At 41.1% G+C, this 19,543-nt stretch overlaps 1 protein-coding gene across 32 annotated transcripts in view; it reads left to right on the forward strand.

Annotated features, from left to right (window-relative positions):
- Positions 1–19,543, forward strand: part of EPB41L3 (erythrocyte membrane protein band 4.1 like 3) — a 376,691-nt gene that overhangs the window by 315,485 nt on the left and 41,663 nt on the right. For 11 of the 32 annotated variants that reach the window (XM_073679070.1, XM_073679072.1, XM_073679075.1 and 8 more), the window contains 8 exons: positions 6,730–7,293; positions 8,988–9,041; positions 11,651–11,686; positions 11,833–11,898; positions 12,433–12,621; positions 15,244–15,321; positions 16,028–16,129; positions 16,656–17,375. In XM_073679070.1, coding sequence (XP_073535171.1) covers positions 6,730–7,293; positions 8,988–9,041; positions 11,651–11,686; positions 11,833–11,898; positions 12,433–12,621; positions 15,244–15,321; positions 16,028–16,129; positions 16,656–17,375 — 1,809 coding nt within the window. The remainder of the gene's footprint in view (positions 1–6,729; positions 7,294–8,987; positions 9,042–11,650; positions 11,687–11,832; positions 11,899–12,432; positions 12,622–15,243; positions 15,322–16,027; positions 16,130–16,655; positions 17,376–19,543) is intronic. The other 21 variants (XM_073679091.1, XM_073679094.1, XM_073679097.1 and 18 more) reach the window with 13 other exon arrangements.

Genomic DNA, 19,543 nt, shown 5'->3' on the forward strand with positions numbered 1-19,543 from the left:
AATATATTTCACTTTTTGTATTGAAGAACTGAAATAAATTAACTTTTTGATGATATTCTAATTTAGTGAGATGCACCTGTATGTACAGGATAAGAGATGCACACATGTGAGTAATTGGACATGAAAAAAGGGCGCGCAGGGAAGGAGCAATGCCAAATGTAACGAGTATCTCATATGACATCAAAGATCATAATATAGATGACCGTGTAAACCCAGCATGTCTCCAAGTGGAGAAAGGTGTCTAAAATACTTATGTATCTTGTAAGGTCATTCAATGAAATGAAAGTACATAGTAAAATATGTGTTACCTAATGTAGACAACAACATGCTAAACTTTGATTATCTCACTACTTTGGACTTTTTTGATCGATGTTTCCCTTTTGGTTCCGAACAGCGTAGAAGTGCAGAAGAACCTGTGAAGATGTCTTCGGAGTCACAAGACCGGAGTCCACAGGTCCTCCCAGCTGGAGTGTGCAGCCTAAATAAGTACTGAAGATATATTACACAGTTAACATTTCCACACTTCTGTGCTGTGTAATATATCTTCAGTACTTATTTAGGCTGCACACTCCATCTGGCAGGACCTGTGGACTCAGGTCATATGTGTTAGGCGTCAGTCTGCTGCTGGATTCGAAATGGGTCCAGAACCATATGTGGTCTCCCATTTCAGTCCAGCCAGGGCTGATGCTGCTCAGCATCGTCATCAGCCCCAACGCCTAGCTGGTCCACGAGATGTACAGATTGTCTCCCGGGTATTTGTGCCTAGCATTGTTAAGCATAGGTTGCGGAGGGAGACAGGGCTTTTTGAGTCTGAGTCCAGGATTCGCCGCACTGAGCATGCCCGTGACCTGCCGGATTGTGATTGGTAGTTTGGCACCCACCTGACCCGGTGACCTGGCACCGCCTGATTAGTCCACGGGTGGCGTCACCAATGGCGCGTCGGTGGGCAGGGTTTAGTCTTTAAAAGCCCACCCACAAACATGGCGGTGCGCTCTGATCATTGAGCAAGTGTTGCTGTGTGTGGATGACTGTGTTCCACGTAGTTTCCATAGGCAGGTGTAGTGAAAGTAGGCAGGCTAGTGGAAATAGGCAGGTAGCTTCGTCTAGCAGTCTGGCTCTGCCAAAGGGGTCGCCTAAGACCCCGAGCAGCCTGCAGACGTCCTGTCCACGGTTATCGCCTGTCAGCCACGTGGAGTAGTACCCTTCAGTCCGGTTGCACGCTGGCTGGAGGCACATGTACCCGTCGGCGTAGTCACACACCCATCCTAGCGCCGCCACTGTAGTCCCTGTGCTTTAACAGGACTACAGATAGATTTTCACCGTCTATCTCTCGTTCTGCTAACGGAGATAGTGCGAATTGCTATACCCGTTCCACTGTGCAGAAACACGGAAGGGTTTAACATTTAAGTTGGTTGCTTTCCTTTCCACCCGGAAAGTGTTCGGCAGCAGTCCACCAGGCTGCATCGCGGACCCCGGGGTCGGTTGCGTTCCATTATATTAAAGTTGTTTGCAACCACCCTCCTAACAATGTGACTTTGTCGACATCATGAAAGATCCTTCTGCACCTCTGAGTTACAGACTGCTTATGATTGGTTAGCATTTTACATGAGGCAGAAGTACACACCCCCAGTGAACACTATATGATAACTTTAGTTAATGGGGTATTCTCATCTCCAAAATCCTATCCCAATATTTAGTAGGTGTAGTAATAATAATAATATTAGCAAATACCTCCAATTAGAAATGTAGTATAATTTTTCTGATTCGGTATGTCTCTTTCCCTAATGTGTATAGATGCCTTAGATCCTGCAGTGCCTGCACACGCGGAGAGAGACATAGCGAATCAGAAAAACTGTACTACATTTTTAATTGAAGGTATTTGCTAATATTATAACACCTCCTACATGTTGGGATAGGATTTTGGAGATGGGAATACCTCTTTAAGTGCACGTGTGTGTTAACTCATTATGTGTCAAATATTTTATTGCTAAAATCGCTGCAAAAGAGAGACGAAATAAAAATAAAAAAAAAAGTTTTATTCCTCTCCGGAGACACAATTACATCGTGTGCACAGCTCAACATGAAAAATTTGGTGAAAGGTTCTCATTCATTTAAGCACTTCCTCTCTTTTTGTTTTTAATTATCCTATTAAAGTGTCGATTTGGATATGCAAGCAATGACTGCATTTCCCAGGTAGTGGCAAGTAATCGTATCTGAAATTAGAAATAATCTCATACATGCATAAATGCAGTTTGAAGTTCTCATTTTCCCACCACAGCTAAACTTTAAACTTTACATCACTATGCATATCGTTCAGCATGAGCCACTATGATAAATTTTCTAACTATTTTATAAAATTAGTAAATCCGCCAATTATGTTGCCTTTGTGCTTGCAGGGAATGCACATATTAGTTTTCTATGCCCTGGCGCTCAAGGATTCAGCCACAAAGTGTATATTTACTGTATGAAAAAGAATGATAACAAACCTGTGATAAAACAAAAAGGGGCCCATAAAGAAAAAGGATGCCTTTTACCAATTTAAGGAGTTTTCGTTGTAATTATAACAATATTATTACTGTAAGCTAACATAATAGCTAGCTCATTGATTTAAAACCAGTATATTTATAAGTGTCTGCTTTTAGTATATATCATTGTGAGGTCAACAATATTCTTCCTTGCACCTTTATACACTGCTCAAAGAAATAAAGGGAACACTCAAATAACACATCCTAGATCTGAATGAATGAAATATTCTCATTGAATACTTTGTTCTGTACAAAGTTGAATGTGCTGACAACAAAATCACACAAAAATCATCAATGGAAATCAAATTTATTAACCAATGGAGGCCTGGATTTGGAGTCACCCCCAAAATTAAAGTGGAAAAGCACACTACAGGCTGATCCAACTTTGATGTAATGTCCTTAAAATAAGTCAAAATGAGGCTCAGTATTGTGTGTGGCCTCCACGTGCCTGTATGACGTCCCTACAATGCCTGGGCGTGCTCCTGATGAGGTTGCAGATGGTCTCCTGTGGGATCTCCTCCCAGACCTGGACTAAAGCATCTGCCAACTCCTGGACAGTCTGTGGTGCAACGTGACGTTGGTGGATGAAGCGAGACATGATGTCCCAGATGTGCCCAATCGAATTCAGGTCTGGGGAACGGGCGGGCCAGTCCATAGCTTCAATGCCTTCATCTTGCAGGAACTGCTGACACACTCCAGCCACATGAGGTCTGGCATTGTCCTGCATTAGGAGGAACCCAGGGCCAACCGCACCAGCATATGGTCTCACAAGGGGTCTGAGGATCTCATCTCCGTACCTAATGGCAGTCAAGCTACCTCTGGCGAGCACATGGAGGGCTGTGCGGCCCTCTAAAGAAATGCCACCCCACACCACTACTGACCCACTGCCAAACCAGTCATGCTGAAGGATGTTGCAGGCAGCAGATCGCTCTCCACAGCGTCTCCAGACTCTGTCACATGTGCTCAGTGTGAACCTGCTTTCATCTGTGAAGAGCACAGGGAGTCAGTGGCAACTTTGCCAATTCTGGTGTTCTGTGGCAAATGCCAAGCGTCCTGCACGGTGTTGGGCTGTGAGCACCACCCCCATCTGTGGACGTCGGGCCCTCATACCACCCTCATGGAGTCGCTTTCTAACCGTTTGTGCAGACACATGCACATTTGTGGCCTGCTGGAGGTCATTTTGCAGGGCTCTGGCAGTGCTCCTCCTGTTCCTCCTTGCTCAAGGCGGAGGTAGCGGTCCTGCTGCTGGGTTGTTGCCCTCCTACAGCCCCCTCCACATCTCCTGGTGTACAGGCCTGTCTCCTGGTAGCGCCTCCAGCCTCTGGACACTACGCTGACAGACACAGCCAACCTTCTTGCCACAGCTTGCATTGTTGTGCCATCCTGGATGAGCTGCACTACCTGAGCAACTTCTGTGAGTTGCAAAAAACACTGAATACCGAAGCACAGGTCGCTGACCATAATACAACCCGTAAAATAGCTGGGTCTTACTTATATCAAGTGCTTAATATATGGACCAATAAGGAATGGCAGACCATTCGGTAACACACACGAAACAAGAGAGAACCACCGAATGATAGGTCCAATAAGGCAAAGGATTTGAATAAATAGCCTTTATTAGTGTTTAGGCAAAAAGTGGCACTACATGCAGAAGGAGGGCCGCATTGCAGTATCCAAACTCAACAATAAATCACACAATAATAGTTACATTATGTGCTGCACTGTAAAATCCATTGTAGTAAGGCAACAGGTACATATACCAAGCAGTATTACTGGATATACATATAACGTATGGTAAGAGTCACCTGAGGGTCCAGAGTATATAGTAGGTGGATGGCCAACTAATATACGTAAAGTAAAGGTACCATGTGTACAATAATTATGACCAAATCCATACCAAGTAATCTGGACAGCCAATGCTATATGTCAAGGGTGACCATATACAATCAATCAAAAGATGAATGGCATACCTGTATGCAAAGCAGCTTATGTGAATGGCACCACGCGGCCAACCCCTTGCACAACAGCATGTGAAATTGATTGCCAATCAGTGTTGCTTCCTAAGTGGACAGTTTGATTACACAGAAGTTTGATTCACTTGGAGTTATATTCTGTTGTTTAAGTGTTCCCTTTATTTTTTTGAGCAGTGTGCTTTACCTTGAGCTGTCTTATAAGCAGTTAACGCATCAGTAGTCATTGTACTTTGCTGAACACTGACACGTAGAATGGACTTTTGGCATATAGCAGAATATTCTTGACCTAACCTAGATGTATTTGTCTAATGAAAAATAAATCGATTACATGGTACCAGTTTGGCTGCACCTAACAAATGATTAATGTGCATAGTCCACAGCAAACATAATTTAAATATAGTGGAAAGCATCCTATACAGGGTTTAAAACAGTGAACAGAATGCATCTTTCTGCTTTATCTACCACAGTGAACAGATTTAATAAAGTATGAACATTATTTAGTGTATTGCAAAAAAAAAAAAAATTGTATGTATTTTTTTTGTTTTTGTGTTGAAGGTGGATTTTGAACTTTTTAAATTCACATTTGGCACTGGTTTTACTGTCTTGTTTTTATTTAAATCCATCATTTTGTTCTTGGCGGCAGACTAAATGTTACGTATTTTTGTTTTCTAAATAATATCTTATATGATCAATAACTATAACCATTCAACCATAGAATAAGGATATATTGAAACGCTTCAGCCACTTTCTGCTTTTAGGGCCTGTGCACATGTTGCAGATTTGTCACAAAACCTGAAGGGTTTCCCTGATGCCACCAAAGTGAATGAGAATCCTGAAGTCTCATGCACATGTTTCTTTTTAATTATTTTTTTCAATAATTCTTTATTTAAAGGACATATAGAGTAAAAACTACATTCACGTTGCTTTTTTTTGACTTGCAGAAAAATTTGCACCTAAAACATATGTACAAAACGCACTTATTTTACTAATGAGATGCAGAAATTTCAGCACCAAGTACTTAATGTGTGCACATACCCTTACAGTGATTTTATAAAATCATGGCAAAGCCGTAGAGTTTTCCTCCGATTTTGAAAAACAGCTGCAAATAAAGCAGTGTAGGCAGAATGTGTGGACACAGCCTGACTAGACATTCTTTTTGTTAATTGATTAATTTTGTTCATTGGTCTTGGTCAGCTAAACTTGATGCTTGATTATTATGAGTTACAGATGATATAACAGCAAAATCTGGAGACACATCAGAAAACAGCTATGCACACACCCAGGTACATAAAATAATGGAACATCTTCATTTAACATACATTTAAATATAATTCGCACTTTCACTTTGAACACTGTCGTATATTTGTGGTGAGTATCCGTTCACCAGCACTTTATAGTGCTGTTTTCTCCCAGAACTTGCAGGGCCCTGCATAAGAGAAGGCCCATATCTTTGACACTCACCCCTTTTATCTTTTGAGGAGTGTGTATACAGGACACCATTACTTATGTAATGGTGTAACGTTTACATTTTTCAGTGTTTTTAATTTTTATCTTTGTCCTTGTATTTGTCGTGTTAAATAATGATGATATATTATTTTATGTGCATGATTGTGAGGATAGCTGTTTTTTCATGTATCTCTTTGGTTTTTGGTGCAACTTTGCTCCACCCCTATTAGATATTGGTGGGTGGTGTGCCCATGATATAACAGGCTGATCTAACTGTTTGTTAAATAAAAATACAGGGTAAATCTAAACATTCAGTTTATACTCAGTTTAGGGTTAATCTAGTCCTCCAAAGCCTTACCTCATTGATTATTCCGACCTGCTTCTGCCAAAACGTAGCATGACACACCACTCCAGGTGGATGCTGAAGCTGTCATTTTATGAAGGATGCCGATAGCGGAAACTTTTTAGGATCTTTGTGTCATGGGATAACAGTTAAGTAAGGTATTTGGTAATGATCAAACTCACTTTGGGGAAAACAAATAATTTTTTTCCCTCAATTTTGGTGCATTATGTGAGGATTCTGAATGTTTTAACCCTACTAAATAATATATTTCTGGCTATGAAATGTGAATTGATAAACTGAAGATGACAATATATCTACCATTAGAAGATTAATGGAATTGTTATGCTTTTTTAAAACTTTTATGCAGAATACCATTTAACTAATCGCAGTTTTCTTTTTGTCCTTTTGATCTTACACCTTGTTTGCTGCTCTCTGCCTTCAGCCATCTTGTTTTGCAACTGACTCATTTCACTCCTCTCCACACCCACCTTCTAGTCCCTCCACCTCTTCAACCAATTTGCGTAGGAGATGTAAGGAGAATGGTCATAAATCAGTGGCATGTAAGCTGAGTGCAGACACAGTTCAGATGTCTAGTGAGTCTGAGTGGGACTCCGAGCAAAAAGCATTGCTGTACCCCAATGAGGATGAGTTGGCCATGAGCTATAAGCAGCAAGCTGGCAAAGGGGGGACACTGTTTTCCTTCTCCTTGCATCTTCCAGAATCATTCCCTTCTCTTTTGGATGATGATGGCTACCTTTCCTTCCCTAACATTTCTGAAGCCAGTTTCCTGCCTGAACGTTTACAGCATTATCTTCCAATACAATCTCCTTCTCTCGTCCCATGCTTCCTCTTCATTTTTTTCTTTCTGCTCTCTGCCTCTTTCTCCGTGCCATACGCCCTTACGCTCTCTTTTCCTTTGGCTATGTGCCTCTGCTACCTGGAGCCCAAGGCGGTCTCCTTGAGTGCCTCTCTTGACAATGACCTGAGTGACAGTTCAGATGATGAGGTGTGTACCTCGGCATAGAACACACCTTACTTTGTGTTCAGTGTTAGTCCTAAACAGTGCTAGAATGCTACCATACTGGTCCAACTTTCAGAGCCTCATTTATGTCTGCTTGCTACTATTTGGAAGTTTTGTCCAAGGGCTGCAAGGGTTAGGCACAACATTTTAAACCATCCTGTGCTAGTTTAATAATTATAATAATGGTTAAATTTATACAATGCAGAAAAGTTAAAAATAATAATATTGTTTGTATTAAACTGTTAATAGGGAGATTTTAATGGGAAGAATAAAGTCATAGAAGGAACAAACTGAAAAACAAAAATAAAATGTACCTAGTTTGGAGGGGGCCCCACTAGATGGGCAAACTCTATGCAGCTGGGCTCCAGGAAGAGCTTTAGAATTAAGCACATTATTTTATTTTAGAGGTTTACAAAGTAGGCATAATATTTTTTTATAGGATGGTAACATGAATAATTCAATATACTTTACCGTTTTTAACACTTTCACACATTACTAGCCGTACAATCTGCCAATATATAATGTCAAATCGGTACACTGAGAGTGATATCAGACTGAACATAACTGGTTTAGTATATTCAGATTTTTGTTACTTTCAGTTTGATACAAAGGTTATTGAAATTCCCAGAAAATCCCTTTAAACAAGCCAGATTTAGTAATGAAAGTCTGAGACAGTCCTGTACGTCCAGTGCAATATTATTAAGCTCTCTGGCCAGTAAACTCTACAGTATATTAAATTGATTGCACATAGCCAAATAGACCCGTGAGACAGAAAGGTGAATTGTTGTATGGAAATAATTGAAAACTCAGTTTTTCTAAGTAAAACCAGCAGTTTAATTTTTGCATAAAAAGCGCTTGTGCCTGATCCTTTCTATCCATTGTGTATTACATACTGCATGTTCTGTGTCTGACATGTCTGCATTACATTTGGCTATATACATTGTCAAAGCCAAAGTGTTGTGTAAATCATTTTGTAATCCCGTGAGCAGTTTCTGCATGACGAGCGCTGCCTAGCTTCTTATTAGAAAGATAATAGAAAAGAATGGAAGAGAGGTGATTGAAATACACAACTGTTTAATTCATGTGCACATTAATGTGACCAATCACTGGTAACAATGCAATTTATTAAGTTTCCCAGTGTGGAATATGGCGTGATTTTAGGACTCACTCAGAGTCATTTGGCGTGTTCCTATTCTTCTTTAATAGACTTATTTCCATTTTGCCTTTCTCGTAATGCAGACAGATCAGGCAGCTAGACCCAAATCTGCAATTACAAATGAGGAGCTGAAAGTCAGGCGGCTGTTATAGTAGTCTCATCCGAGTATTTTACACCAAAAAATAAAGACGTATCTGAGAACAGATTAATATTACATGAGGAATATATAATATTTCTAGCTAAGCTGGTGCAGATTATAATATATTTATATAGCTAATTTAATGTACACAAAACTGTGAATGATCTCACAAACTGTATATGCCTTGCGTATTCCTCAGAATCTGTTCTGTTTGTGTTGTTATGCTTTTCTCTTTCGTTCTCTATTTTTTTTTTTTTTGGCTGCCGTTATTTTTTAACAAATGGCAAAATGGTTTTGAGGTGAACATTATTACAGTTTCACAACATGGATTTATTCTTTGTTTCCGCTTCCATTTTGGAATCCATATCTTGTAAAATTAAATAGACTGACAGTGAACAGACGGATACAGCAGCTGATGGTGAAACCACTGCCACCGAGGTGTGTAAATTGCAGAATTTGTTTCCTAATGTAGTGTTTAGCTCTGTTAGAATGAAGCCTCTGTGTAGACTTCACGATCAGTACGTAGATTCGTTCCGCTCTGCCCATGTCAGTGATATTATTGTAAAATACATACTGAGAATACAGATATTGATAGCAATTGTCCATGTGCGGAGTCTCGCTCAAATGGTATTGGAGTATTGTACAAACATGCAGATGAAAAGTGCTGTACTTATGACTTTGTGATGCCGCTTGGTCAATGTAATGAACACTTTTGAGCATGGTGAACCATTTATATATGCTCTTTATGGCGTTATTATAGAATCACTTTTACACAGTCTAGCAATAAAGCTCTAACCAAGTGACCAGGTAGAACAAAGAAAGTAAAAGGGTTGTCCCAAGAACAAAGTTCATTTTAAAGTGGGAAACCCTTTTAAGGGATTGTCCACAGTCCATATATCCTCTTGGGGTGATTTCATGGGGTAAACTTCAAAAAGGTGTTCAAAGGTGATCATGGGCTCTAGGCCTTAAGAAGTAGGCTGTATGGAGACACAGAGCAGCAGGCTCCATTTGTGTCACAATATTGGTGCTCAAAGTGCTTGCTTTTATAATTTGCAAACTATTTAATTACTGCTTAATTATTCTGAATTTCATTATCTTGAGTGAAACCTGCTTGTCAGTACTATTACTATTCAAAAATCATTAGTAAAAGATGCCAATCCCTACTCTTCCCTTAAAACAAAGTCCAAGTAGTGTTCCTAGAAAGCTAGAATGAATGTATGAAGAGTACAGGTAATACATTACTAATTTAAAATACTTGTATTATTATAACATCTTTACTATTCAGTAACACTACTTACTATTACTATCTGTTGTTGAGGTAGCTTATTTTGAGGTGGCAACATTGCTTATTTAGGCTGTGTTCACACGATGCGTATTTCATGCGTTTCCGCGGCGTTTTTGCAGTTGCGTAAACGCCGCGGAAACGCATGAAAAACGCATGGTAGAAGGGAAGCAATGTTCCCCAATGGAAATCCGCATGTGCTGTGCCCATGATGCGGATTTTTCCGCAGCGTTAACGCTGCGGTCAAAAATCCGCAGCATGTCAATTAATTTTGCGGAAACGCGGCGATTTCGCCGCCATTGACTTGCATTAGAATGCGCCAATTCCGCAAGACTGCATCTGTACTTGCGTAATTGGTGCGTTCTAATGTGCGGATGGTACCCGGGTGTGGAGGAGAGGAGAGTCTCATCCACACCCAGGTACCATTAAAAAAGCTGTAAAAGAAGAATAAAATAAAAAATAAATGTATTCTTACCTTCTGTCGGCCCGCACAGCGCTCCCGCTTGGTTCCCGGCACTTGCAGTGAGTTGTAGGACCTGCGGTGACGTCAGAGTCATGTGACGGGTCACGTGACGCTGACGTCGGCAGGTCTTTCAATTCAAAGTTGCCGGCGAGGGAGAACAGATTGAGCAGGACAGCGCGGGCCATCGGAGGTAAGTATATACACTCTCTCGGGTCACACTATATAAATCCATGCTGTTTGCATGGATTATATAGTGTGACCTAGTTGTCAAGCACTTTCCAGGTGATGCTAACATCGCCTGGAAAGCGCTTGTCAATCTGCATGCGGAAACGCATGTGATCTGCATGTGGATCCGCATGTATTCTGCAGGAAAAACGCATGCACAATCTGCATGCGTTTTTTCTGCCAGGGAGATGCAGAAATGATGCAGAAATTTTCTGCTTCATTTCTGCATCGTGTGCACATACCCTTAAGGTTGTTGTAACCTTCTTTACATTCAGTGACAAGTACATTTTTAATTAACTCAGAGTAGAAATCCATAATTGGATGGCAATGTTGGAGGGAGCAAAATGATTTTCGTTCTTCCTCTTCACCGAAAAAACTAACATTGGCAGCTAAAGAGGTTGTCCACTCCTTTTACCTTGATGACCTATTCTTAGGACAGGTCATCAATGTCACCGCCGATTATCGGTGTCAGCGGCCGCAAGTACTCACTTGCCGAGCTGCTCCGTCTTCTGGTAGTGGCCAAGGCTTGGTACTACACATCTGCCTCCTATTCAAAGCAATATGAAGCAGATGTGCAGTACCCTGCGGCAGCCTCTACCAGAAGACGGCAAGCTCCACAAATGAGTATTTCCGGCCGGTGGCCCCCGCCGCCAACACCAATAACAGCTGATCGGTGGGGGTGCCGAGAGTCGGAACCCTGCCGATCAGACATTGATGGCTTGTCCTAAGGTCATCAATGTAAAAGTAGTGGACAACCTCTTTAAGTAGCTAGGATGCATGTTATTTATGTCTAATAATAGCTAGAAATATGCAGACGATCATAGTAGATACTACCGCAGAACAAAAATCATTTTCTAAGGCAGGTGTTCTTTTAATAGTGAATTTTTCTCACTATATTGAACTATGTACATCATATCAAGAACTGGGGCATCAGGCATTTATAGCATGGAAAGAGCACAATTCAGGAATACTCCTGACCACATCCTCGGCGTTATCCGTTATTATCAGATATTTAGATATAATGAAATACTAAGTTACCAACATACTGTAATATTTGATGTTTTACAATGCTTCCAGTCGGATCAAGAAGAAGATACAGATGTAAAAACTCAGGTAAACACCTCTGAAGAACTTCAGATCTTTACTGTTCTGTTTTATGTTGTATAGTGCCTGTCTGGTATCTGTGGAACATGAGCGCATAATCATCATTGTCCAGCGTTTTGTGTGTCTCTTAATGTTCCCTCTCTTCACTTTTTCAGAATAGTCTCATTAAGCGAATAAAGGGTGAAAATGTTTATATCAAACATAGTAATCTTATGTTAGAGGTTGGTATTGGTATATACCACTGCATGCACTTGTGTGTTGGATTTTGGCATGGACTGAGTGTCCCCCCACCTCCTAGTGAACCGAGTGGATTTTCAGTGTTCTTTATTTTATTGCCTAGACAATGTGTAGTTGTATTTCCTATATATATTTTATTAAACCTTAATAAAAATGTAGTCTTATATTTTGATGTTATTCTATTAGCATTCACTAAACGATCACACCTCACTTTGGTAATTCCCTTCAAACTCTCACTCTTCACCAGATTGTGTTGTAGCTTTGTGGCAATAGTGACAGCTGCTTGGTAAGCTTGATACTAACCTATCTACTTTTTCCTGCACATTTTCTTTTAAGGCTGGAAAGTCAAGCAACTAAAACACATTCCATTAGGTTTTCTATGTCATGATGGTACCACAGGCTTACAAATCATTTGTCTGTAAATAAAGTTTCCGTTGCTTGTTTTTTCAGCTAGGGTGTTGAATGGTTAATGTTGTCTTTACATACTTTTTGTTGCTTCTTTCATTATTTTTTCTTAGGAGTTTGATAGAGATCAGGAAGAATTAATGAAACACCAGACAAACATCAGTGAGCTGAAAAGGACATTCTTGGAAACGTCAACGGAAACAGCCGCCAGCGAGTGGGAGAAACGGCTGTCTACTTCTCCAGTCCGACTTGCAGCGAGACAGGATGAAGCTCCTATGATTGAACCACTTGTGCCTGAAGAGGTCAGTGGTTTTGTGTGTGCGTTAGCTTTAGGTTTCAGATGTCTTAACTGATGTGCAATAGAAATGATTTTTCAATTCCAAACGTGGGCTTATGATTACTTTTTAGAAAATTTAACCAACCTAATATAGAAACGGACCTTACACTACATTTATCTTTATTATTGTTTTGCAAACAATGATGGTTTGTTTAAATATTTTGAATTTTATAATGTGCCTTAATAGTGACAGGTACACTTGTTCACCAGTCTGTAAGCTCTCCATACACCCAAAAAATCTGTCTCTGTAAAACTGTAAATAGAAGACAGTGAAAGCAGGGGGATGCAGCTGCAGTTACTCCGTGTTTCAGTGTGACAGCTAGGGAGACAAGATCGGCCTAGCGCACAATCACAGCAGAAAGGCTAAGTGCCCACGATGCAGAAATGCTCCGGATTTTTGCTGAGCGTTTCTGCATCTCCCTGCCAGAAAAAACGCATGCGGATTTTACATGCGTTTTTCCTGCCAGGGACAAGCGTAAGTGAAGCGTTTTTCACATGCGATTTCGCATGCGGGTTGTCAAGCATTTTCCAAGCGATTTTAGCATCACTTGGAAAGTGCTTGACAACTTGGTCACACTATATAAATCCATGCAACCGGCATGGATTTTATATAGTGTGACCAAGTTAGTTAAAAAAAAAAAGATAAAAATGGAAAAAAATAATAAAAAAAAAACACTATACTTACCTTCCGATGGCCCCCGGTCTCCTTATCAGATGCGTCCGGTCTCCCCGGTGTCTCGCGGTTGTGTAAAAGGACCTTCCATGACCTCATTTAGTCATGTGACAGGTCACGCGACCGCCGACGTCAGCAGTCACGTGACCCGTCACATGACTAAATGACGTCATGGCAGGTCCTTTTAGACCATCGCGAGCTGCCGGAGAGCCAGGACGCATCTCTATGGGGGCCATTAGAAGGTGAGTATAATGTATTTTTTTTTTTAAATTCTCCAGACCCGGGTACCACCCGCACATTGAATCGCTTAATATCCGCATGTGCACATGTAGTCATGCAGATATTAAGCGATTCAATGCAAGTCAATGGCGGCGAAAACGCCGCGATTACGCTAAATAATTGGTAGTGCTGTGTATTTTTCCGCAATGATAATCCGCAGCGGAAATTTCCGCAGCATGTGCATAGCACATGCGGATTATCATTGGGGAACATGGCAGACCTTCTACCAAGCGTTTTTTAAGCGTTTCTGCGGCGGAATTGCCGCTGCGGAAATGCTTAAAAAACGCATAGTGGGCACACAGTCAAAGAGCCTACCCACAATGCAAGTATTGGGACACAAATACATCTGCAGCTACCTAAGAAGTAATATTTTTACTACAACTATAGGTCTGCTTTAGGGTTGGGTATCCCAAGAGATACTGCAATTTAATAAAGGAGGTATTTATTAACAGTCCTTGGCAAATTCCTCCAGTATATCCCAGCATCTTTTCCCTTTAGTACCATTCTTGACTGTTGAGACAAAGCAAGCTTATTCTTGTACAACCATTAATACATATTCGTATTATAGTAGCAAAGACATTTTTTGTTAGCTTTTTCTTCTCATGTTCCGGGAATGCATTGGCAGATTATTACAGAGAAAGGGAGCAAATTCTCCCAAATACAAACCTGGGTATTATTACTTTGAATATATGTATTTCTAGTTTGTATATAACCTTCAGACTTCAAATGGCTATTAGATCCTTCCAGAAGATTTGAGTTCTATAGGTCTGTAGTCTTTTAGTGTGCAGAGCTATGTGCAGGTGGAATGCTTGGGTTCAGGTCTTTACACACCTACATACATAATTCTATCCACATACAATTACATATATATTTCTTAGAACGCATTAACCCCTTAACGCCCCATGACAGATATAACCGTCATGGAGTGTGTTAGGGACTTTGGAGCGGGCTCAGTAGCAGCACCGCTCCATACGGGGCAGATGCTGGCTATATTGTATTGCTAACATCTGCCTCTAACGGCACCCACTTGTTGCTGCTGAAAATCACTTAAATGCCACTGTCAACTGCTTAGGGTCAATTAAGCTGTGCAATGCAGCCTGGATGTTAGGGGGCCATCAAGCTCCCTGTGGCACAAGTTCTGTGTGACTCCACTGTGTGGCGTCTGTCACGGGCATTTGTTAAACATATACTTTTCATGACATACTGTATCTAATAAATGGATGACATTATGGCTTTCTTTTAAGGCTTATACTGTACATTGCAAACTTTTCAGCATATACGTCAAATGCGGGGTCAAAAATGCAATGTGAACATAGCCATAAATGCATATCACATATATTTTTTGTTCAAGTGGAACTGTGACCTTTGCTACATGACTGAAGGCTAAATCATCAGCAATTCAAAATAGGTTATGCACTGGAGGTGGTAACCAGTCACTGTTCCGTGACTTCTGAAACCATTAATGTACATCTTTTCCATCAGAATGTTCAATGTTTAACAAGGTTAAATACCCAAGTGCATTTCTGCATATTCTGACCCTGCAGCTAATGAGATGAGTAATTAGTGTTCTTTTTCTGGATGTATGAAGGTAAGGAATAAGTGTTATCAATGATAATTTAATCTGTCTTCCAAAAGCAGACCAAAGAAGAAAAAGAAGAAGTAGAAAGACGTGCTTCTTTGGAAAGGACAAGCTATTCAATGTTAGAATCCCAGGTAAATCGTTATGAAAATTTGTTTATTTCAACACTTACAGTACGTCTTAATTGTTACTGGTTGTCTTTTGTTTTTATTTTCAGGTTAGTAAAATTCATTGTATATGCAGGGTATTAGCAGCCAATTATAGAAGACAGAATGGACCCCCAAATGTCTTTTTAGCTATCCATTCAGGTGCATACTTACTAGATTAGAGTTGGCGAACTGTTTATTTTTCTGTTTATAGTATACATGGACCAACTCACACATAACATATACACTTCTTTGGCCTGAGTTATAAGAATCTATGTGCTACACACACAGGATGGCTCTTTTATTGCTTTTGTATAGGGTTGTTTTTGTTTTTTTTAAATGTCAACACTCAATAAAAATGTGTAAAAGGTTCACAATTTATTAAAGTTATAAAGGTTATGTTCTGGGAGATGACAAGTTAAAGTTCTTGGAAATTTAGATATTTAGTGAAAATCTTTTAAATTACTTTTTACCTACTTACTGTGAGATGGTGTTCTTTGAGCCTAAGCAGTATTGATATCGGTAGAGGAATGAATTGTTGCACTGCATTTTCATCACCGTTCAGTCCAATTACTGTGCAATGTGTGGAGAGATATCAGTTGCCTGATGTAAATCTGTAACGCTGTTGAGAGTTGAGCTGTATTTTAAATGAAACTGAAATACTACTGATTCTTAATGGTTTTTCTTCTGCTAGCCAGGGGACATAGTGAAGAAACTTCGGGAAGCAAGAGCCACCAGCCCCGTGGCTACTTCTCATCAAATCATTTTGCAGAAAACTATCCCATCATCCCCAGAGGTTATTTTTTATTCGTTTAATCTAGATATAATCCTCCACTTTAAATATAAATCGGGCCTTCATGAGTTACGTAAGATTGCCATAAACGGCACCTAAAAAATATTTTAAAGAGGATTATTTTTTTCTGTTTAAGCGTCCTCAGTGTAATCTAGGACAGACTAGAGAACGCACTGTGTTTACTTCATATTTAACACCGAGCAGTGTGAAATATGCAGATAATGGGGGGCACATTTATCAAACAAAATGTGCCAGAAAAGATGCGATGGTGCATCATTTTTAATCATGTCCTGTAAAGGATGTATTCAATAACGTGCAATGATCATTTCAGTTATAAATCTGGCAAAATGTCTAACTGTATATACGACAGTCATATGGCCCTGTAAATAAGAGATGTAACTCAGTATACTGACTCGCTCTCTATCATTCACAACGCCATTGATAAATTTGCCCCTGTATTTTGCTGCAGTTCCATAAAAATTAAATGAAAGAGTGACAAATTCTAATTTAGATTTTATATCTCACTTAGGGCACTGAGGATTGGGTTATTATAGACAAAGTCCCTACTAAGGTAGTTGATGGTGAAACAAAAAGCATTATGACTTACAAGGTAACAACTATGAGCAGTGAAAAACCAGCTGGAACATTTAAAACCAGTCCTATCGGAACTCAGAGTCTGGATGCTTTGAAAATGGAGATTAAAGCAAGAGAAGAGGAAAACCGGCAGAAAATGTATGCATTAGGAAAAACTTATGACGCTGTATCTGGTAAAATTGTAACAATGACTAGTAAAGGTAAAGAAGGCGACAAAGTGTCTCAGCTTTCCTCTTTTGAAGTCACTCAACAGGGAGAGAAAGACATTTCCGAAATCGTGAGTCGAATTCCAGTTGTAGGCGAGTTTGAGATCTTAGAACCCATAAGCGATGACAAGAGTAGGAAAACCCAGGAGGGACTGACCATAAAACGAAGAGTATCAGAGTCACTGACTCCCATTAAAGAATCAGACTCTCAGTTGGCAAGTCCAATAGAGGATAGTCTAACAAAGGCTAAGGATGTGGACACAGGAATGAAGATAACGGAAAGTATGATCACTGAGAAGACTATCGGATATCCTGAATATGAAATAGTTAAAACAGAGGCTCCGGCCTGGAAGGAAAAGAAGCTGTCGGAATGGAGATACACAAGAGACCAACCGTTTACCATTGCTACTGCTCACTATGTCACAGAATCGGCAGCATCCAAAGTGGTGGTAACAAGTGGCAATAACTTTGTGCCCTACCCTAATGATCACAAGCATGAATTGCAAACATCCCCTGCTTCACAATTCCCTTTTGTTCACTTGCAGCTTTCCTTTATTTTGGCAAGCGACATTTATCAACATTTTTTTTATAATCACTGCAGCCTAAGTAGGCATCGTAAAGCTTTCTAACCAGATGAGAATACATAGCTAAAAATCTCGTAATAATGCGGCTTGCCATTTTTATACTTGTGTGCTTCAGCAATTTTTGAGATCTAACAGCTATGGGCCCTATTCAGCAAAGAGTTGTGCAAGCAAGAATACCATAAAAACAGTCACATGGAAAGACATTTTATCTGCTCAGTAGGAGAAATTATGCTGTACTCTCTGTATATTACATAACAAAGGATTTACATTTCAGTTTAATGCTTAATAATTTCATCCCATACATAACAGTGGCATCTCTCTCTTTATCTGTACTTTCATAACCGGCTATTCCTGTACTTGTGTGTCCAGCTATTTAAGTCGGTACGCCCCATCTCATAAAGTGATGGCATCATGCTAGAATATGTCGTCACTTCATGAGAAGGAAAGATCCCTTTAAGCTCTGTTTCGTGCTTTAAGTGACATTTTTTTGTGTTCCTCTACACTTTTAGTAATTTATATATATAATCGTCTAATTCTGTCTGTTTGTCTGTAACGGAAATCCCGCGTCGCTGATTGGTCGCGCCAGCTGCCCGCGACCAATCAGCAACAGGCGCAGTCCGGCCGCGAATTGGCGCGGGATTTGAACCACGCTTCGCTGATTGCTTGCACCCGGCTGTGACCAATCAGCGATATTGGCGTGGCTACTTTAAATTAACCCCCCAATGTATCCCCACGGGGCCCCTAATGAATTTCGTAAATACCTCGTGTTGCCAATACTGCCTGTGTGCGGCGCTATCGCTGACCCCGCACAGGCAGCACGTGACCCCCGGCTGCAGCCGGCTCTTGCTTCCGCTTACATCCGACTATTTGCGGCTGCAGCCAGGGGTCTCCTGTTCCGCGTTCCACAGTGAGTGACGGGTTGTGGGCGGGGTTATTCCCCATCACATCACGCCCGGCATCCACCGTGCGCTCTTTCAATGAATGGGCGCGCGGTGGATGCCGGGTGTGACGCGATGGGGGATAACCCCGCCCGCAACCTGTCACTCACCGCGGAACAGGAGATCCCTGGCTGCTGCTGCAAATAGTCGTGGCGCAAGCAGAAGCAAGAGCTGGCTGCAGCCGGGGGTCACGTGCTGCCTGTGCGCGGTCAGCGTTAGCGCCGCGCACAGGCAGTATTGGCAACATGAGGTATTTACTAAATTCATTAGGGGCCCCAGGGGGATACATTGGGGGGTTAATTTAAAGTAGTGGACAACCCCTTTAAACCCCTCTTCGCTGATTGGTTGCGCCCGGCCGTGACCAATCAGCGATATTGGTGCGCAATTTAACCCCCAGTCACAGCACGACGTAGTTCAGTCACGTTTACTGGACAAGTTCTGTCAGTCACAGTGCCACGTAGTTCAGTCACATTTACTGAACACGTTCTGTCAGTCACAGTGCCATGTAGTTCAGTCACGTTTACTGAACATGTTCTGTCAGTCACAGTGCCACGTAGTTCAGTCACGTTTACTGGACAAGTTCTGTCAGTCACAGTGCCACGTAGTTCAGTCACGTTTACTGAACAAGTTCTGTCAGTCACAGTGCCACGTAGTTCAGTCACGTTTACTGAAAAAGTTCTGTCAGTCACAGTGCCACGTAGTTCAGTCACGTTTACTGAACAAGTTCTGTCAGTCACAGTGCCACGTAGTTCGGTCACGTTTACTGGACAAGTTCTGTCAGTCACAGTGCCACGTAGTTCAGTCACGTTTACTGAACAAGCTCTGTCAGTCACAGTGCCACGTAGTTCAGTCACGTTTACTGAACAAGTTCTGTCAGTCACAGTGCCACGTAGTTCAGTCACGTTTACTGAACACGTTCTGTCAGTCACAGTGCCACGTAGTTCAGTCACGTTTACTGAACAAGTTCTGTTAGTCACAGTGCCACGTAGTTCAGTCACGTTTACTGGACAAGTTCTGTCAGTCACAGTGCCACGTAGTTCAGTCACGTTTACTGAACAAGCTCTGTCAGTCACAGTGCCACGTAGTTCAGTCACG

This window comes from Phyllobates terribilis, unplaced genomic scaffold (genome assembly GCF_046119375.1).
Source record: "Phyllobates terribilis strain yellow unplaced genomic scaffold, ASM4611937v1 Scaffold_4__5_contigs__length_816908805, whole genome shotgun sequence".
NCBI lineage: Eukaryota > Metazoa > Chordata > Amphibia > Anura > Dendrobatidae > Phyllobates > Phyllobates terribilis.